Consider the following 21,752-nt stretch of genomic DNA (forward strand, 5'->3'; position numbering starts at 1 on the left):
GGCCAGCTCTCCTGACACTACCATACTCTCTATCCCAGCTGGAAGGGCTGCTGAGGCTGGGAAACCCTAGGAACAAGGTTGCAGAGCACTGCTTCACAGGATGGGGGAACCACAGATGGCTCTTGAACTAGGGCATCACAGGCACACAGTCCTGTTCCATATCCAGCTAAAGGGTCTAGGACAGTGGTGGTGAGTGCACAGCACCTGTGCCTCCGTGGGCACACAGAGCCACGTCAGCATGCGAGCCAACTCACCCCAGCTGCTGAGCATCAGAAAAGAGTCTTCTCTAAATGAAGCCTCAGTATTTGGGTTTCACTGCAGTGTTGGCTGTTAAAAAAGTGGGGTCTCAAGTTGTAGTTTGGACATTTGGTCTCCAAAAGATTCGCCATCACTGGGGGCATGTTTTAAGACCTGTCCTGGACAAGCCACACTTTTACAAACTGGAAACAAAACACGGAACCTGTGGCCACCTGCTCACCATTCTGTCCCCATCATCTTCAGGGGTCACTATCTCACTCTTTCCCATGGACATAGCCTTAAACAGTTCCAAAGGCATTGCCCCTGCTAAGCAGTGCTTGGAAATGCACTGTCCTTTTAGGACCCCATGAGTAATGGCTTGTCTCTTGACAGATTATCGAAGATAATCCCTTGGGGTCCCTTTGCCGAGGAATCTTGGACCTCAACACCTACAATGTAGGTATGTGCACCACAGGCTAAGCCCTATTCCCACTGACCCCAGAGGCTGCCCACAGAGCCACCTGAGTAGGTGGAGGGTGATGTGGTCATGGCCATCCTGGACTCTGATTCTGCTCCTTCCATGGCCTAGGCTGTGCATTCTGGGCTAGGTTGGAGAAGGATGTTAGTCTGCTACTGAGCTCTAAACTGTAGCGTGCAGCAGGGTCTCATGCACCGCTGTCCCCTAACATGTTTGCTGCGGTTGTTACCAGCATCATCACTGTCGTGTCAGGGATCTGCCTTTGTTTCCTATGCTTTTGGAAGAGCCGAGGTGTTGGGTGGGTGGAGATGGCACCTGGAGTTGGATGTCTCGGCTTTTCTGCGCAGCTCTGCATCTTAGTCATCATAAGACCATGTGGTGGTCACTGCTCTATGAATCTCAGCTTCCCTGCTGTGCACCAGGGAACAAGGAGGGCAAAGTGCAGGTGTGGCTGTGGCAAAGGCTGTGTGAGGGTGCAAACTGTGGCTGCGCCAGGATGCTTGGGTCTAGAGCCTGCATCTCGAGCACTGCAGCCCGAAAGAGGGGATGGCAGAAGTAAGGGGCAATCAGGGCAAGACGCCCAGGCAGCAGTCCTTTCTGAGCTGGGCTTGCACTCCTGAGACCCGACCCCTACCCGGGAGCCCTTACCTGGTTCCCTAGGGCTCAGATGACAGAAGTCTGAAAATGTCCTGCTTCCCTCGGCTTCCTACCTTTATTTCCTGCTCTGGTTAGTTCCCTTATAGCTATCCAGCAGGGTAGGTAAGAAAGAGATGTTTTCCTTTTGTTCTAATTAATAGCTGAGACAAACTGAGCTCAAAAGTGGCCACGACGATGGTCTGAGGTCCCTGGTTAAGTCCCCAGATGCTCAGGACCTTTACTTTCATGTCCAACATTCTTTTCGTTGATCCTTTCCCTGTGTTGCGGAGGAGAGATAGGAGGCCCGATGGCAGGGAGTCATCATCAGGTTTGATTTGCCCCTCAGCTTTGCCACCATGAGTTGTGTCATCTGCCAGGTGTTACTTTTCCTCAGTGAGCCTCTATTTTGTCTACAGTAAAGCAGATGTAAAACGATGAGGAACCAGCTAGGCAGAGATAAGGATCAAGTAAGACACAGCCCACACTTTGCTTAGAACACCGGCCGGCATAGAAGAACTCGGAAGACTTACCCACTCCTGTTCTAAGGAAGATGCTTCTCCCTCTACAACCTTAATTAAATCGTTCTCACTTCACTGCTTCCTCTGAGTGTAGAGAATTCATTCCGCATCCTACTCCTGGATCCTGCTGAAGACTCTGTCACTCCAGAATCTGCCTGTGTGGCTTCTCCCATGTCTGTGTCTCTTCTCCTCTTTCTTGTGAGGACAGCCATCTCTGGATTTAGGGTTTACCTAAAACTCAGGCTGTCTCATCACAAGACCCATAGGCACATCTTTAAAACCTTAATTCTGAATCAGGTCACAGTCACAAGGAGAGGGGACTTGCTTTATCTTTGGGAAGACACCACTCAGCCCACTGAGACTGTAACAGTTACATGCACATGTGAGGCCAGACCTTCTGAGTGGCACCAACCATAATTATAGGATGGAGGCCCGGGTTGGTTCACAAAGAAGTGGCTGGTGGCCTTCTGCTAGACTGATTGGGTCTTTTTTATCCTCTCCCACAGTGAAAGCCCCACAGGGGAAAAACCAGAAGCCTTTTGTGTTCATCCTGGAGCCCAAGAAGCAGGGTGATCCTGCAGTGGAGTTTGCCACCGACAAGGTGGAGGAGCTCTTTGAGTGGTTTCACAGCATCCGGGACATCACTTGGAAGATCGACACCAAGGTGAGGCTCCGTTCACCTGGGCGCAGGTGGGCCTGGCACGCCCTTCTGAGAAGGTGGGTGGCCTGGGCAGCAGGAGGGCCAGGAATTCAGCTGTACAGAACTCCGGTGAAGGAGATGTGGACACAGGTGTAAGAGGTATACAGGTGGGGGGACACTGAGGCCCCCCAGGATGCATCCGGAGGCTCGCGTGTGTGTAGTGACACTCCATGTCAGGTCCTCCATGTCTTAGCAGGGACGTGTCCCTTCCTCACTTTGGATGTTTCATTGATTCTAACACTTTGCAAAGCAAATGTTCCCTGAGCTCGCCTCCCTTTTCCAGAATGGATCTTGGGAAGACGTTAGTACGCCCCAATTCTCTCTTCCCCTTTAGATGGGAGTAATTGGTGTTGGAGGTGGCGTGGGCCTCTGAGTAGGAGCAGGAGGTTTGGATCTATGCAGGCTGGAGCTGGCACCTGGCAGGGTTGGATACTGGGATGGAGCCAAACTCCTCCAGGCCTGGTTTCCTTGTCTGAGAAATGAGGAGGCAAACACTTGAAGGAGGAGGCGAAGCTATGGTGAAATGGTGCATGAAAATTGTCAGGCTTCGTGGTGGATGCACTGCAGGGGCACAGCCTGTGCCAGCATTTAACCATCACACTGTCTTTCTGTCAGGGTGACAAGAAAGGTGTCTGCATCTTGGAGGAGGGAGAAATATGTCCTGCTCTTTCCTGTGGCTACAGAACTGGCAAGACATTTTAGCTTCCCATGTTCCCGCCTCCTCCTGAGGCAGATCCAGAGAACTGAGCTGAAAGCTGTTCTGGGACCTCCTAGGCCCCTGTAACCTCCAGCAGTAGTTAAATCTCTCCTCTGAGGGCCTTGGAGTGGTCACTCACTGGCAACCTGGTTTCCTCTCCCCTGGAGTGGGGGTGGGGCTACTCGGGTCCCTGGACTCACCAAACTCCTCTGAAGGGAAATGTCATCTTTAGTAGATTAGACAGAGAGCCCATCAAAGCCTCCCTCATGAGGCTTGCACCTTTCCCCCATCCCTGGGTGTAGTCAGGACCTCACCTGGAGCTCTCATCCTTCCATGGCTTGTCAACACCATCAGTAGCCACTTGGAGCAGACCATCAGTCACGTGACCAGCGAAGGTGCTTATTCCTGCTGTCTCTGAGGTGCAGATCTGCTGAGGCCTGTGGAGTGGGGAGGCCACTGCCCTGAGCTTCCTCTGCAGAATCGCCCTCCTCATGCTCTGGGTGTGAGTGCATTGCTGGCTGAGCAGCTGGCGTCACTATTTCCTTGGCATCCCGTAATGCATGTTAACCTCCCAAGCATGCTCTAGTTTTTGAGGTTCTGGATCCTTCTAGCTGGGAATAGAGAAAGGCAGCAGTAAGTCCTTAGCACGGTTGCTGGGACCTCACCGCCAGGCATCCCCTCCTCCTGTGAGAACGGGCGTGGAGGCTGCTGAGGATGCCCTCTGCCTGCCCATCCCGGCACTGTCTACCTCCCTTCATGAGGAATAGTGTGGCTGCACGTGAAGGTTTTCTCCCCACCACCTCTCCTGCTGCGTCAAGATTTCAGAAATTTAACCCAGCTGTTCAAGGCTGCCTCTTGCTGTCTTTGATCTAAAATCCTCCTTGGTAGTTCTTTACATTTGGTAAGATGTCATGAGAAGCCTCTTTTAATGTCTTCCTATTGCATGTGAAGATTAAAAACACAAGGGTCAGAGTTGATCAAATTCCTGCTATAGGCGTAGTCAGCCTGGGAGAGGGACTGACTGGTATGGAGGCATCAGGAAGAGCCCATGCTATCTTTGGGACTTGTCATAAGGTGAGCCATCGGCCTGCTGCCAAAGCTTTTATTCAGAGCTGGCTCTAAGGAGAGGGTGTGACTTCTGGCACTGAACACAGGAGGACGTTGTACTGAAATCTCTAGCATTTGGTGACTGATAGGGCAATGCAGAATGCAATATAGGACACATAGGGCAAGAGCAGGGACTTGCATCCAGCCAATAGTTGACGAATCTGATCTTGACAATGGCCGGCTGTGTGGCCTGGAGTAAACCACTCAACTTCTCTGTGCAAATGGAGATAAATTCTGCCTCTCAGCAGACAGTGTGGGCCAACTTAGCCAGTATCCATCGGCACTTAGCACGTGATGCCCAACACTGAGCACTTCCCAAATGGTGACAGTTGTCATCTATTCTCTCAGAGGTCTCCTTGGCCAGCAAAAGGCTGATGGTCAGAACTGCAGAAGAGGGCACGAGGGCCACCTGCTGTGGGGGAGGGAGAAGGTTGTTCCAATGGGAAGCATCTCCAGGTCCATGTCTAGGCCCTCTGGACCATGCAGCAGTGGGCAGTCAGAGGAAAAAAGAGGCTGCACACCTCTCAGTGGTGCGGGGGGTAAAGTGCATTGTTCTGCAGGGCTGTTAGCTCTGAGGGCTGGAATTTGATGACTGCATTTTTAGGGAAGGGGACAAGATGGGAGGCAGAGAGCAGAAGATTAAGTAAAATGACAGGTCCCCTCTTCGGCCACCCTGGCTCCTATCTACTTTGGAAAGCCATGGTGAGGACTGAGCCAGACACCAGAAATGGAAACAACTTGCTGGAGAATATGAGCCGTAAGAGGACGGAGACAGAGGAAAGCAGGGTTGTCTTCAGAACAGGAAAGTATGCAGCCCTGCAAGGTCTGAGTGCGCAGGGGTGAGGGATGGGAGGACTGCGGGTCACTTGGGCCGGCCTGAGGGCTGTGAGTGATCAGGGTGGGTTTCCATAGGAGAACAACATGAAGTACTGGGAGAAGAACCAGTCAATTGCCATCGAGCTCTCAGACCTGGTCATCTACTGCAAACCAACCAGCAAAACCAAGGACAATTTAGGTACTCTTTCCCGTGACCCTGTCCTCACCTGTGGCGAACGCTGTTGTTTCCTTGAGTCTGAGGTTTGAGAGGGCACAGTGACTGTCTGCTGCTCATTCTTAGTTATGCTTGAGGCAGAAGCCTCAGCTCAAGTTTGTCCACAGGGCCCTTTCCATGTCCCAGTAGTGAAACCCAGTGAGAGGGTGGACAACTTGGTGGCTGGAAACGACACACATTTATTCTCTCAACCCTAGAGGCCAGAAGGCTAAAGTCAGGATCTCTAGGCCCAAGTGGAGGTGTGAGCAGTGCTGTGCTCATCCTACAGCCTCTTGGTTGTTTCTCTTGTTGGTGAGACAAAATACCCAACACCCGAAGTTAAAGAAGGCAAGTTCTATTTTGGCTCAGAGCTTGTAGATGTTTCACTCCATAGTCAGCTGGCCCCAAGGTAAGACAGCATGACAGAAGTTCATGGCAGGGTCGGTAAGAAAGTAATAAGCAGCAGCTGCTTGCCTTCCATCTTTCTGTGTTATTCCATCCAGGACACAAACCTCCCAATTGGTGCCAACCCACATCCTAGGTAGGTGGAGCTACCATTATCCACACCCAGAACTATGCTACACCAATTTAGTTATCACACACCCATGATCCAGCACACCCAAATTCCATATTTTCTTTGGATTGTCCAGGGTCCGCATGGTTAGCACTCGGCTGCCCACCACGGCTGGATGGAAGTAATCTCCCAAAAGCCCCATCTGCAACCACATGAGGCTTTGGGGGACTTCTAGATACAAGCCATTACACGGAGGCTCCAGAGGACTCTGTTCCTTGCTTCCTCCACGTTCTGTTGGCTGTAGCATCCTTTGGCTTGTGGCCCCTTCACTCCATTGTCTGCCTCAGCAGGCATATGGCCATGTCCTCTTCCAGCTCCCTATTTTAAGGACCCTCTAATCACAATAGGTCTACATAGCTAATGCAGGATAATATCCCCATTTGAAACACCTTAAATAGATCACATCTGCAAAGTCCCTTTCACCATTTAATAAAGCATATTCATAGGTTCTGGGCCTCAGGCCTTGCCTAGACATTATTGGGGACCATTAGCCTACCACACAGAGAGTAAAAAGTGAATCTTCTACCACATTCTCCAAGTAGCAACTTTTTTTTTTGTACTGAGGATTGAACTCATGACTTTGCACTTGCCAGGCAGGCACTTGTGCTGCTGAGCTAAATCCCCAGCCCTGTAGTAGCAAGTTCTTGGATGATGCTTTTTGTATTTTATTTCTTGTTTCTTTGGGAATTTTAAGCAATTCTGAATCTTTCATCTCAAGCCCAGAGGAACAGTACTGAACCACAGATTTAACTCTAAAAGTGGGACCCTGGGCCTCTTGACATTCAGGGGAAGAATGTTGCTGAAGGTCACCCAGCCTGGGTCAGCATGGTTAGCACTCAGCTGCCCACCACAGCTGGATGGAAGTAATGCTTTGTCCAGATGAATAGGTGGACAGTGGTACACTGGTTTCATCTATCCACCTGGACAGATGTCCACCACAGATAAAACCTGTCCACCGCCACCCTCTTTTCCTTCCTATCATGTCTCCTCCTGTGGGCACTGGCATTTGGTGTCCACTTCTCCAGGATTCTGGCTTCATTCTTGTGTCTATAGTATCATTGCTAAGGAAGCCAGTCTGTTCTCTGCATCTTGACTCCTGAGATCTCTACCCTAATGCTTTTGATAACGCATCCCACCTGCCCCATCCTGTGACTACCAATTTGGTGGTTTCTGGTTTAAAGATAACAGCGGTTATAAACTAACAATGAGTTACAGTATGTCTAGATTGAAAGGCTATAAGAAAGCTGGGTCTTTTCTTGTGTGAGACCACACGATGGCAGACATCCATAGCAGTACCACTTGTGGCATCACTGTCACAAACCCTGATATCTTGTCAAGAGAAGTTCCTGGTTTCTTCCCAACCTAAATATCTACCACTGCAGACGCATAGAGGACACCTGCACAGCACACAGTCTGACTTGCCTCTCTGTGCAGAAAACCCCGACTTCCGAGAAATCCGCTCCTTCGTGGAGACAAAGGCTGACAGTATCGTCAGACAGAAGCCCGAGGATCTCTTGAGATATAATCAGAAGGGCCTGACCCGCGTCTATCCAAAGGGACAGAGGGTTGACTCTTCAAACTATGATCCCTTTCGTCTGTGGCTGTGTGGTTCCCAGATGGTGGCACTCAATTTCCAGACCGCAGGTAAAGGAACCCTGAAGGTGGCTGTGTGGGTACCAGTAAGAGAAACAACCCAGGCTGGGCTCGAACTTCCGGTCCTCCCTCAGCCTCCAAGTGCTAGTACTGTATCAGTGTGTGCTACCACCTTGGCTGGTTTTAATCTTTTATGGTTATGGATTTTGTGTCAGACTTGGAAAGGTTTTCCCCATTTGGGATTATTCCAAATTCCATATTTTCTTTGGATCAGACACCTACTTGCCCTGCTGCCCCAAATGATCACAGGAAGTCCGGGTACCTTGTGCTACACTCCTTGGCCTCCTTTGGTCAGTCTCTCAGACCTCATTCCCCTTCCAGACAAGTACATGCAGATGAATCATGCGTTGTTTTCCCTCAATGGGCGGACGGGCTATGTCCTGCAACCGGAGATCATGCGGACGGGGAAGTATGACCCAATGCCGCTAGAGTCACAGCGGAAGATTCAGATGACTCTCACCATCAAGGTAGGGTGGACACACTCCCTGGGCAGGGCTACACATGCTGCCTTGGGCAGCAACATTTGTGAACTGCCGACATCCTGACAGCTTCTCAGGACCTTTAGTGCAGTACCTAGGTGGGAAAGAGAGGGAACTTTCTAACCACTACAGTCCCTTTCCTTGTCTCCCGCAGAGTGTGAGGTATCATCTGTGTCTTTGAGGTCCCAGAAAGATCAGCCTAGGACTAGGAAGATTAAGAAAATAGACATGCCCTTGGGGTCTTAATGGAGAAGAGTCTGTGTGCCCTTTGACCAATTTTGGAAGTTAAAGCTTATTTGAATTCAACATTCAGAGAATGTGTTGCTTCTTTGTAAGAGTAGAGAAATGAATTGCATTTCTCATGAGATTAAGAGAAAAAAAATGAAACGTGTAAGAAAAAGTGTTTCTTGAAAAAGTCACAAAAAGAATGATCACGATCTGTCCCCTTCCCAGTTTTGAGAGATGCAGGATGTGATATGACGTCCCAGCAGGTGCTACCTGGGCATGGGTGTGCAGGCTCAAGTGAGACTTCCCTACTGGGTCAGACAGCATTTCCTCATCTGACGGAAGCAAGGGTGGACCCCTCAGAACCCACAGCATAGGGTCCAGGACACCTGTCCAGGACAAGAGGCTGGCTTTGATTTCCTATAGTCTGACTCCTGCTGCTGGGCTCTGTGGGATAAACTAACCTAATACTTAACATTCCCTGTCCTAGGTCCTTGGTGCTCGCCACCTACCCAAGCCTGGACGAAGTATTGCCTGTCCCTTTGTAGAGGTGGAAATCTGTGGGGCAGAGTACGACAACAACAAGTTCAAGACAACAGTCGTGAGTAAGTAAACGCGGAGCAAGCTGAATCAGATGTGGGTTGCTGTCCCTGGGGATTCTGTAGGATGCTCTTGTCATCCAGCCCTTTTGATTCACTCTTGTCCACTGTGATTCAGCTTGGAGGTGGGAGACAAGGGCCATCTCATAAGATCACTGGAGTTGTACCCTGAACTGTTCCTTCAGTGAAGAGCTTGAGGCAAGAGTCTTGCTCACACAACACGAGTGTGCTTGTCACCAGGCCACAGCCCAGGTCTGACACGGCTGTTGAGCTGAAGACTGAGAAGCAGACAGAGTAGGGTCACATGGTATGGCAGTCTCAGAGGTTCCGCTGAGTGGTTTGGTCTCCGCCCCCAGAGGCAGGAAAGACAAAAGGAGCCCCTGCTCCTCCAGATGAGCAGGAAGGGCCCTGAGCAATGGGCCTGTGAGGACACAGAACAGCTGCTCCTGGTCAGGGGCAGTCCAGGGAACAGCTCAGGTGCTGACCTGCGGGTGTTTCTGGAGGTGGCAGGTTTGCTGTTTTCCTCCATGAGCCTGTGTCCCCTGAGAACTCCAGAACACGTTCTTCAGGCTGAGGCTCGGGGCTACTGGGCACTTTTCATTGATCTGTTCTACACCCCACAACTCCTGTTCTCCCTTCCCCTCTCGCATCCTAGCACAGGAGGTATGGGTGTACACATGATGAGGGGGGTCCTCTCCTCTGCTCCCTGGGGGCCAGGCCTGTAACAGAAGCTGTCAAAGGATTGCTCACTGGGAAAGAGAAACCCTCAGATGTTCTTGGATCTTGGCACAGATGCTTATTGACTTGGTTGCTGAGGGCCTCAAAGCTGAAGGACGCTGAGACCAGGTTATAGGAATGGGGCAGCATGGATGCAGCCTCCCCTGAGTTTGGGTCTCTTTCCAGATGACAATGGCCTCAGTCCTCTCTGGGCTCCTACACAGGAGAAGGTGACATTTGAAATTTATGACCCAAGCCTTGCCTTTCTACGCTTTGTGGTTTATGAAGAAGACATGTTCAGCGATCCTAACTTCCTGGCTCACGCCACATACCCCATCAAAGGGATCAAGTCAGGTAAGAGTTCTTTTTTTTAGTGGTACTGGGGATTGAACTCACAACCTTATGCTTGCCAGGCAGGGGCTTGTGCCACTGAGCTAAATCCCCAGTCCTAAAAGGTATTTTCATTAATGAAAATATTTTCATTATTTCATTGATTTGGACAAGCACCGCTCTTTGTTCTGCATTGCTAGCTTTAAAAAGAACAAAAAGAGCATTTTCTTGGTTTTGATTGCAGGATAGCTTAGAGAACAGGGCCTGAACTGCTGCACATTTAGTGCACAGGAGGGGACAGGGAACTGCTGCGCGCTTTGAAGCTGGACATCTGTGCACAAACTGGAGTGTTATTTGTCACCTGCACAGTAGTTAGATTTTGCTCCTTCCTGGCCAGGGCTAAGTCTGGTTTGATCTCCTTTCCTCTTTTGCACTGGCACTGTGATAAGGCAAAGATTTTACCATATGGCAGGAGCTAGTCTTGAGTTCAACTCTAAGCCTTCAGAATTCTCCATCTGCTCGTTGCAGGGTTGAATTCCCACTTTGAGTTATGATTTTCTTTCATGCTGAACAGAACTAGAAGGGTTGTTTTATGTTTCTTGGGACCAAGCCCCACTGGGTCATGTGACCAGTTTGTAAGACTCTAGACCCTATAAGCTCACCTGTGGGATCCAGGTGTCCAGTTTTTTCATATGACTGAGTAACGACCTCAGGTGAGAGGCTTGGTGACCTAAGAGCCCCATGCTACCTGCATGGGCAGGCAGCTATCAGGGCGATCACTGTGAAGGCAGTGATCCTTGGCAGGTGGGTGGTTTCTCGAATTTCCTTTCCCACTGGATTGGTATTGGCACTGTCAATGCTGCTCGACGTCTTTCTTCTCCTTGGTATTTTGGATGCATGGGATATTGGGTCATAGATGCTTCTAGATTCCTCAGGGGGTCACTGTGCCCTTGTTTCCCAAGAATCATTCTTCAGCAGAAAGACATTACTGTTATTTTAGTCATCTGTATAAAAATACAGTCTTTGGAAGCTTCTTGGTTCCAGTACAGATCCCTCAGCCTGCTGGCACAGATCCTCCATCCCACTGGCATAGACTTTTTAGCTTCCACCGCTGACCTTTGGGCCTTCCCAGTACAGACTTGCCTGGGTCATTGTATGGGCTCTGGGTTTTTAGCTAAACACATGAAGGTTATTGCCAGGGGATCCAGGCCCCCAGCTGGATTTTGTAGGTTTTTAGTGTTGTGGACAGATTTCCTGCACTTTCTTTGTATTTAACTCCTTGGGTGATGTATTAGTCAGGGTTTTACTAGAGAGAACAGATATAACACGAGATATACAGAAACAACAAGATTGGTTTAGGATGGTCAGCCACAGAGTCCGATAAGGAAGCATGCAGAGGATGTCTACACAATGGAGGCTGAAGGATTCAATTCAGTGTCTTTGCAAATCCACACCAGCAGGCTGATAGGTCTGTGACAGAAGGCCGAAGGCTTTGTGATAAAAGGCTGAAAAGTCTATGCCAGAAAGCTGAAGAGTCTACACTGGAAGCCAGAAGACGAGGTCCAAACCAAAGGCAAAGACAGGGGCTTCTCCAAGAATGGAATGCGTTCCTCCTTCCTCCTTGCCTTTTATACGTCCAGGTGATGAGCCACCTAGGGTGGGTCTTCTTCTACACCCTTGGGTGTAGAGTTGCTAAACTCTTTTAGTTAAGCTTCTAAATGTCTCAAGTTGACACAATTAACCAACCACTATAGGTGATCATCATAAAATACTACTATAAATTGTGTGTCCTGTATGTAATTGCTCTCCTTGCAGCCTGTGACTACAACTGTAGGGATGTGTTAGGTGTTGCTAGAAAAGAGCAAGAAGGTCCCTGCTGAGCGCATCTTGCAGCTGGGGGCTTGGGTCCCATTTTTAATGGTTCTTGAGGTTTTCGTCTTTAATTCCTTAAGCCTTCAAGCTAAAGGTCATCTTCTAAAGGAACTGACACACTCTGGCCAGTCAAGTGAGGAGGTTTCAACAACTCTGACCACTTTCTGTGGTGCTGGGATGGCTACATGGTTTCTGCCTCAATTTGGGGCATGGGGAGATCAACGTAGCAAGGATAATAGGGTGGTCAGGAACCAGCAAGTGTAGTTACCATAAAGCCAAATTCACTGTGGCATCCCAGAGACTACACTTCCTGCCATGGAAGAAGCAGTGTCATCCCTAAGACTCATTTATTAGGAGAATCTAAAAGAAGCATACAGAAGATTGGAAAACACTGTCTTTTTGCCGGGCTTAAAGTGGTTGCAGTGCTGGTAACATAATCAGCAAGGTTGCCCAATAGTGTAGGACTGTGGGACTTACAAATGAATGCTCGCTTGTATTGAACCATGAAAATGGATATTTCTAAAGTGCTAAAAAGAAATGAGAGGTGTAATAAACATTTTCTGAAGTTCTTGCCTGGCTTCCTCAGTGGTAAGAGGGGCAGTCTGCACTGAGCCTGCTTCTCTGACGAGCCAACCAAACATACAGATTCCCTGGCACTGCGCTGGGTGAACCAGAGCACCTCGTGGTAAGTGAGGGCCACTGTATTTTCTGACTTCCCATCATGTCTGCTACCTCAGGGTGGGCTGGTGCCCAGGAGGAGAAATGGTCAGATTTACAGTAGTAACACAGTGAGAATTTCAGAGACTGACATGTTCCAAGTTGGAAGGAAGGAAGGAGACCGAGTTCAGCTCTGCATGACTGATACTGCATGAAACACCAAGGCACAAGGAGACTAGAAATCTTTAAAGATACGACACCTGTGTAGGGACCTAAGTGGAGGAAGTAGGTGTGAGGACTGATTATTCCTTTGAGTCCTTTTTTTGGTTTTGTTTTGATCTTTTTTGAGACAGGGTTTTGTGGTGCAGTTCAGGCTGACTTGAACACACTTTGTAGCCCAGGCTGGCTTCAAACTGCCAGTGATCCTCTTGGCTCTGCCTCCCAAGTGCTGGGATCCTTTGAGTCTTTGGCCTTGGGAATGTTTCAGGAATTGAACCATAGCCACAATCACAAGAAATTCAATGCACAATTTCTGTAGGTTTCAATTTCTTCTGGGTGATTCAATTGCATTTCCAAATGGCAGATAGTTTTACCCTCCCTGTGTTGGATCTCTTTTGTCAGCAGTCTCCTTGACCTTCAGATGAAACTCCTGTCTTACCAAAAGCCTCCAGCATGGGATGCACTGACCTCTCATTGATCCTATGCATTCATAGGATTGCTGGATACCCCAAGAAAGCTAAGGTCTAACATTACCCCCTGCCTTTGTGTTTTCCTCCATTCTGCTGCAGGGTTTCGATCTGTTCCTCTGAAGAATGGGTACAGTGAGGACATTGAGCTGGCTTCCCTCCTGGTTTTCTGTGAGATGCGGCCAGTCCTGGTAAGTGGCACCACTGAGTGAGGTGGTGGTGGATTATAAATACTGTCACCTCATGACCTTAAACCCACTGAGACCAAGACATCATAAAAGAACTACTTTTTGCGAATTTGGCAGTTTGCGCTCTGAGCATCCTTCTTCCTTGGAGAATGCTGTAGGATACTGGGAGTAGCAGTGTAATCGGAAAGGGTGCAGAGGGCTGGGGATTTAGCTCAGCGGCATAAGTGCTTGCCTTGCAAGTGTGTGGTCGTGAGTTCGATCCCTGGTACTGATAAAAACGAAAAAGACCAAAAAAAAAAAAAAAAAAAAACAAAAAAAACCCCAAAAGGGTGCTGGTCCTCATAGGTTCCTCCTCATTTCATGTCACCAAGAACAGGGCCCGATGGTACTCTTCTAGATAAATCATCACTCTGGAAGCTTTTGGTCTCTGGTCATCTCATCAAAGGGTCTGAGAGCACTCACTAAGGACAAGGACCTGTCCTGGAAGGAGCTTCCATGGCAGAATTCCCCTTGCAGCTGTGTGTACTGGAGGTGCTTTCCTTTTTGGGCTTTTTGTTTTGCCAAGGCTTTGAAGAGTCTTAGCCTCTCCTTCAGTTCACTAGTTAGGCAGGCTTGTCAGGAAGGTCCAGGCCTCACTGCATGGTATTAAGGGATGTAATCAGGAGGAAAGGTTAAAAACAGAGCAGGCTGTGGGTAGCTGAGGCTTGGGCTTGACCGCTGAAGAGCTGGATACTGTGATTCTAGAGCCTGAGAAGCTGAGTGGCGGCCTCTCCCACGATGCACACCCACGCAGCAAGCGTTTCTATGACGCCTGATGTGTTGCTAGTCCCAGTATCCCAGATATTTCCAAAGCATGGCCGAGGGTGGGGATTCCATGGGCCCTCAGGTCCTCTTTGGCAAACCGGAGATTCTGCTTCTGGCCCCAGTTGGGTGATACGGTCTTGGTCCTGGCCTGGCCCTGTGTTTTGTTGTCGCATCCTGATGGTTTTCCGGGTAGAGAATTCAGTTGCCAGTGAAGTCAGTCGTTCTTTCAGCTGCAAGATCTGAGCAGTGCTTTGCTTGCTTGGCGCCTTCTGGGACAGCTGCAAAACTTCACATGGGGAAAAGGACAGCAGAGAGGGGCTGCCTGCGCAGGATCTGGGGTTCATCCTTCTGCTGCTGCGGAGGGAGCCAGTGCTGTTCCTCTGCACGCATAAAGCCCAGGCGATGGGAATGATTTCTGGGGGTGGCAGGACAGCACCTGTGAGGTGCAAAGTGGTCATAAACAACCAGGAACCATTATAAATAATTTGAGTGCCTAGCAGCAGAGAGAATATACCTAGGAGGAAACTGCGTTTCTTCAGCGTCGGTTTCCTTGGGGGCACAGGGCAGGGGGCATTCCTCCGGCTCTGAGAGCAGTCTGCAGAGTTGTCTGAATGGGTGCGATTTAGTGTAGAGTTGTCTGAATGGGTGCGATTTCACTGCAGCTGCTGGCTGTCAAGGTTCTGTTTAATTCCACACCCATCACCTGGTTCTGGGTCACTCATGGGTGCCCTTTGGCCTTTCCATGCACACAGGCATGAGGGCCTTTCTCTTGGGAGCTGAGCTGGGGACATCTGCTCGACCTGGGCTCTGTCCTTGGTGCCCAGGGTGGAGCCTTGTTTTATTTACCATCATCATGCAGGCCTGGGACAGACTGTAGTCAACAGCAAGGCTTGTCTGAGCAGGTGACTGACCTGGCGAAGGCTTCTCGGGGTTTACTCCTGACACATTCGCTGAGAGAGTTTAAAGCCCCAGAAAATGTCAGCAAATGCTTAAAACCCCTACCAAAGAAGCCATTTACATGTCACAAGTACTTTACCAACGCACAGCCTTTTACCCCCTTAGCAGCACCTGGTTTATAAAGCGCATGTCAGTGCCATTACCCACTATATCTAACTTGAGGACCCGCTAATGTCTTGGTTGGGCTCCTCTCCCCTTTGGTTTTGGGTGGGCATTTCCGGCCCTGAATTCACGCCCACTTCACAGGTGATTCTGAGCACTCTGTTTCCATGTGAGGATTTGCAGAACCTCTGTGGCAGCAGGTGCAACACACCTCCACTGCGGGCTGTCAGGGGTCGGCAGAGGTTTATGTCACAAATACTGAAGGTCTTTATGTAACTGTTTATGATTAGGAGTGATTTCCTAAGCCTAAATATTTAGTAATGGAGCAAGAGGTCAAAGAACAAAAGCAGCATTTCCTGTGAGGGATGTGAACTGCTCTCTGAGTAACAGGTTGATGCCTGACATTTGGTCTCTGTTAATTGGAAGTGGCCTCCCCCGCACTGACCTAAATGATAGGAGACAGACGAATGTGGTGGGGCAGTTTGGAGGTTGGAGCGTCTCAGAGTCATCCTCTGTGGGTGCGCTGGCAGGACCTGGAGGGGACAGCAGGGAAAACTGGCTTCTTGGGGGTTTCCTGCATCCTATTCTTGTGAGCTCTGTTTTGCTCTGGGCTGGGGCTGGGGAGCTGGATACAGAGGATGGAGAGCCCCAGTAGAAAGAGGTGCTTTGGGGGTTCTCGGTGCAGCCAACCAGATGTGTGTCCCTTAGGAGAACCGCCACAGCATACACACTGCAATGCTGGACAGCTGAGCACTGTGCTTGAGCTGAGCTGGGCTGAATTTTCGAGGTTCAAGATTATTCTTCACTTAGGGGGACCTGGAGGCACACAGAACGCTGGTTTGGGCCTCCCCAGCTATAGCTGTGTTCCACTGGGCCCACAGAGCAGAAACCGCTCTGCCCCCCACCCAAGGCCCAACATGCGGACACAGCCACGGAACGCGCAGACCATGGACACGGGGTCAGAAGACAGGCACAAGGCCACACAGGAAGAGAGACCCGCGGGCGGCCCCAGACAGGTGGCTGGCAGGTGACACCAAGCCTGGGAGCATCAGAGGGGACTGTAAGTCCTTGGAGCTTCCAAAGGCATCCGGATAACTCTGGAAAAGGCCTTTTGGGTCTGGAACAAAACTAATTTCCTCAGTCTAAAATTTACTATGTCAGTAAAGGGGCCCATGTCCGTGACCCCCAAAGCTAAAGCAGAAGAAAAGTCTCACAGTCCAGGGCCACAGCACCATGAGATGGGAATCAGGAAGGAAAGGACAGGCTGGGAGCTGTTAATGGGACATTCACAGGAGAGATGTGCTCTGGTTCACTGCTCAAAGGGCTCCCTTCCCAGGTAGGATGAACATAAAACACATTCAAAATTTAGTCCTGGCCATAATTTAGTAGGAGTTTAAAATTCCCTGACTTCTTGGCATGCTACAGAAAAACGGGTGAGGTTAACATCAGGCCCCTGCCCATCAGCACTGCAGATTACGGGACACGGCATCACCAGGCTGGAACAAGAGGACAAGTGTCCACCACTCCCGTGTCAGGGCAGCAGAACTGCACTGTGGACATGCAGGACTCCAGATATGTGCGGCAGCTTCCCCCCAGGAAGTGCCGAGGCAGCTCCCAAATCAATGATGTTTTATTCAGAAGACAAAGCTCTGGATAGGGAAGAGAGGGAAATGGCTAATTTTGCAGTACAATTCCATCTTACAGGATGCTGCTGCTGTAATTAAGACTTGATGATGGTAAATCTCACATAAGGTAAATCTCTAATGAAAATTCCAAAATCAGAAGCTAAAAATTATATGGAAAACTCAGGTGTTGAAAGATTAAAGGTTTCAACACTGATGGGTGAGACTGTGGCAAATAAGATGCCGTGGGGATCGCAAGTTTGTTCTGAGATTTGGACAAAAAGGAAAATACAATTTTATTAGGACTGTTGAAAAACAAACAGAAACTTGACCAAGACAATAAAAATAAGAAGACAGATGAAGAAATCGGTGCAAAGCAAAATATGTGTAAACCAAATGACACTAATAGAACTTATATTTAATGTAAATGGACTGACCTCTTAAAGAATAAATCCAACTAAGCAATGGTGAATTTAGAAGCAAGCCTAAAAGCAAACTATAAATACAAAACAAAAACACAAACAGGAATGGTTAGAGTTACTGGGAAAATTGGGAAGGAAAAGTTATTATCAACAGAATTAAAGAGCATTAAGAAGAAGAATAATAAAAATGTTTCATTTGCCAAGGGGCTTAACAGTTATCAGGACACAGCATAGAATGAAAATATATAAAATAAAAGCTTCTAAAAAGCCAACTAGATAAAGAAAAATCTTTCAGAATTTGGATGATCCAGTATACAAAAAAAATCACCAAGGACAGAAGATTATCATTTGATTTTTAAATCCATACAAATGATATTTATACCATTTCCTCTTTGTTTCATGAACTTTATAAACTTGCACACTAGGTACAAGAAAAGAAACCCCGCAGAAAGAAAACAATACTACTTTGTACATTTACTTATTTAGAGACAGAGTCTTACTATGTAGTTCAGGCTGGCCCTGAATTCACTATGTAGCAAAGGCTAGCCTCAAACTTGCATCAATTCTCCTGCCTCAGCCTCCTGAGGGCTGGAATTACAGGTGCGTGCCTTCATGCCTGGCTTATATTTTTAGCTGTCACTTGATAAAACTTACAAAAAGATGTTCACTGTCTTAAGTGACTTTTCTCTTGTGCTCAGGCAAACTACCTGACACCCAGAGTTATAGGGGGAAAGGTTTATTGTAACTCACAGTTAGTAGTGGTTCAGTCCATAATCAGCCGGCTTCAAGGCAGAGTGGCTTGGCTCAGGGCCATCACAGAGGAGAACAGTTCATGGCCCCTGCAAGATAACACAAGCATTACGAGAAGGGAAAGAGACTAAACTCACCCTTAATCCCAGCATCACATACTCTAGATTCAGCCATCTCTGAAAAAGCCCTATAACTGCAAGAGGCTCTGGGGGACATCTAGACACAAACACAACACTTATTATTTGAAAATAAAAATTTTATACGTAAGAACTTCTTATGCAAGTATGTTACCCAGGCAGTGGGAAGATGCTTAACTGTACAGACAGACTTCATTTTTGTGGCACTTCACAGATACAGCTTTATTTTAACACATGGAAGGCTTGAGGAAACCCTCTGCTGAGTAGGAGTTGGTGCACTTTGTGTGTCTGTGTCACACTGTGGTGACTCTGACAGCATTTCTAACATTTCCATTATTATTATACCCGTTAGGATGACCTGTGAGCTCTCACGTTACTACTGTACTTGTTTTGGTGCCATGGACTGCACCCACGGAAGACAGTGAGCTTCACTGGGGAGCACTGTGTGCGCTCTGAGGGCTGCACTCACAGGCCCCTGGTCCCGTCCTTTGCTACTCCTTGGCCTCTCTATTCCCTGAGACACAAGTAATGACCCTATAGCGCTCCAGTGAAACAAGACCCACATGTGTCTGGCTAACGGCAGAACTAGAAGACATTCAGCTTTGTGAGGAAGGCATGTGGAGACTTGTGTTAGGCTGAAAGCCAGGCCCATGACACCAGCCACGCTGCAGACACAAAGGAAAGGTTTTAGGAAAGTAAAAATGCTTCTCTAGGGAACACACCAATGACAAGGAAGTGGAATCAGCCTTATTGCTGGTCTGGGGAGCATTCCAGTGGCTTGGATGGATCAGACCACCGTTCTATGCCAAGGCCTCGTCCGGAGCAAGGGTCTGACTGTCTGCACAGCTGTGAGGCTGAGAAGGTGAGGACGCTGCAGAGGACATGTGTGAAGCTGCCAGAGGCTGGCTAGCAGGTTTAAGGAAAGACGCCGTCTCCATCAAGTGCAAGGCAAAGGAGAGCAGCAAACGCTGACGGACTCTACAGCCAGATACTCCAAGGGCAGAGCTCAGATCACTGCCGAGGGCTCTGTCCAACAATATCCCCAGTGCTGGCGAGACACTCCTGGCAGCTTGGAAGAAGATGCCAGCTCAGGCTCTCACGGCAGGAGAGAAGTCCAGCTTCAAAGGCCAGGCTACCTCTCTTGTTAGGAGCTAAGGCAGCTGGTGATTTTAACATCGAAGCCACTGTTCATTTACTATCCTGAAAATCCTAGGGCCCTGGAGGATTACACTAAATCTACTCTGCCTGTGCTCCATACATGGAAGAACACAGTCTAGATGACGACATATCTATTTACAGCACCGTTTACTAGGAAAAATTTCAGTCCACAGAGGAAACCTACTGCTCAGAATACAGATCCTTTTCACACTGTCAGTGCTCATTGATGGTGTAGCTGGTCACCCAGGGGCTTCCCTAGAGATGTCCAGCAAGGTAAATGTAGTTTTCACACTTGCTAATGTACGCAACAACCGTTCTGGATCAAGGAGTAACTTTAACCTTCAAGTCTAGCCTTTAAGAAATAGATCTGGTAAGCTACAGTTGCCTTAGTGATTCTTCTGATGGATCAAGGTAGAGTACATTACAGACCTTCTGGATGGGATTCACTGTGTCCAGTACCATTAAGAGCATTTGTGATCCATGGGGGGGGGGGGTTGTCCAAACTCTCAGTATTAACAGGAACTGGGAAGAAGCCAATTTCAGGCCTCAGAGATGATCTTAAGGGAGGCGGAGGAAATAGCCAGGGAACTCGTCAGAAGTGGAGCCTGAGCAGGTGCCCGAGTGTCTGCACTCTCATGGTCAGACCAGGATGATGTGGAGTTGCTGTGTGTGGACGGGCGAAGGCAGTGGTTTTCAGCTGGACTCCACTCCTGGAAGATGTGCTAGGCCACTGTTGAAATGATCATGAAGGATTCAGGGTATGATACAAATCTGATAAAGCGGTAGTGGGGTTTGACAGGACAGAGCCCATTTAGAGAGAAGTTCCACTGCATGTAAAATGTTTCCAAACAGCAGCCTGTGCTGCAGAGAAGGGTCTGTCGATGCAGTAAACTTCACTGCTCTGTTTCCAAGAAATTGCCGCAGTCATCCCAACCTTCATCAACCACTACACTGGTCACTCAGCAGCTGCCCAGACTTCTAGTATCGGGAAGATTATAGTATGCTGAAGGCTCACAGGACTATTAGCATTTTTTAGCAATAACCCACTTTTAATTAAGATATATACATTGATTTTGAACATAATGGTGTTACATAACCATGAACTATAGTGTACTGTAAATATAACTTTCATGCCCTGGGAAACTAAAAGCTTCATGATGCCTGTAGTATTGTTATGGTCTGCAATCAAATCTACTATCTCTCCCAGATCTGCCTGTGTTTAGGAAAGTGCTTGCCTTAAGACCTGCAAGAATCTATATTCTAATGACTTACACACTAAGTATTCATTATAAGAACTTTTAAAACACCAGTAATAAACTAAATAGAGGTAAAAGTCAACTGAATGAAGCAAAACTGAATGAAAAAAATTACGGTTAATAAAGATACATGCAACAACCCTTTGCCTATTTAAATACAAGAACACCCAAGCAAAAGCACCCACTAGTAAACATTGGAAAGGAAACTGAGCCCCAGATAACAAACTGCACACATGGGTGAGTGCCTTAAGACATGTAAGTGGACCAAAATATTCTGAGAAAAACTGGAAAAGTCAGAAATGAAATCCTATAGAAGTCACTGGAAGGGTTATAAGACCCTTAATAAAGGGGGATAAAACAAGTGTCACATCTAGATGGGTTTTTATCTGAGTTCTGTTAGAATTCAAGAACATAGTTCAGATTGTATTCCACGGATTTCAATAGGAAAATGGAGATTCTGCAATTGTCTTGAAGTCATATAATTTTCATTTGTAAACACATACAGACAGAAATCCTAGCTCTCCACCCACAAGTATCACTTATGGACGCAGATGTTAAGCTGAAGAAAAATAACAAGTCATTTTCAGCTACTTACAGAAGCATGATATAATAGAAGTAGTTTATTCTAATAATGCACAGATAGTTAAACACTGGGACAATTAAGTGAAGGAAAAGTATTAATTATTAGATCTCAAAATAAATAGCATCAATCATAGGGAAAAGTGCATTTATCTACAAATTATGATTATATATACACACATACATACATACACGTATATAGGTGCTTTAACCTAAATGGACTTCCATTTATTAACTGAAATGCCTCCAGTTTATTTTGATACATCTTTTCCCCATGGTGATTTACAGGATCTTTGAGCCAATATAAATATTTCATAAATATTTGGCCATTTGGGTATATACCTGCACAATACCTCAGCAGTATCTTTCAGCAAGAAAAACACTGAAGAGTAAAGACCCAACACAATTAACTATGTAGAATGAACATCTGCTCCAAATATTTATTTCTGAGGTAAAGGTACCACACCTGTTCAATTGAGAAAACATCCTTACAACACAGAATGCAATGATTTTTTATTCTTAAGCAAGGTCTAGAATGCTTAGCCACCAATTAGATGCTGAATGGCAGGGCTCCATCCCCAG

The 21,752-nt window shown here is 47.9% G+C and overlaps 1 protein-coding gene and 1 long non-coding RNA gene across 4 annotated transcripts in view; one reads left to right on the forward strand and one right to left on the reverse strand.

Annotated features, from left to right (window-relative positions):
- Plcg2 (phospholipase C gamma 2) overlaps positions 1–21,752 on the forward strand; it is a 115,193-nt gene that overhangs the window by 88,061 nt on the left and 5,380 nt on the right. For all 3 annotated transcript variants that reach the window (XM_063247707.1, XM_063247709.1, XM_063247708.1), the window contains 8 exons: positions 631–697; positions 2,376–2,533; positions 5,286–5,388; positions 7,412–7,621; positions 7,952–8,097; positions 8,825–8,939; positions 9,837–10,004; positions 13,298–13,386. In XM_063247707.1, coding sequence (XP_063103777.1) covers positions 631–697; positions 2,376–2,533; positions 5,286–5,388; positions 7,412–7,621; positions 7,952–8,097; positions 8,825–8,939; positions 9,837–10,004; positions 13,298–13,386 — 1,056 coding nt within the window. The remainder of the gene's footprint in view (positions 1–630; positions 698–2,375; positions 2,534–5,285; positions 5,389–7,411; positions 7,622–7,951; positions 8,098–8,824; positions 8,940–9,836; positions 10,005–13,297; positions 13,387–21,752) is intronic.
- LOC134475807 (uncharacterized) overlaps positions 17,140–21,752 on the reverse strand; it is a 32,109-nt gene continuing 27,496 nt past the window's right edge. The window contains exon 2 of the long non-coding RNA XR_010047077.1: positions 17,140–18,129. This is a non-coding gene — a long non-coding RNA (uncharacterized LOC134475807). The remainder of the gene's footprint in view (positions 18,130–21,752) is intronic.

Source organism: Cavia porcellus, unplaced genomic scaffold, assembly GCF_034190915.1.
Source record: "Cavia porcellus strain 051 isolate PalLab524CR breed Dunkin Hartley unplaced genomic scaffold, mCavPor4.1 scaffold_4, whole genome shotgun sequence".
NCBI classification, from domain to species: domain Eukaryota; kingdom Metazoa; phylum Chordata; class Mammalia; order Rodentia; family Caviidae; genus Cavia; species Cavia porcellus.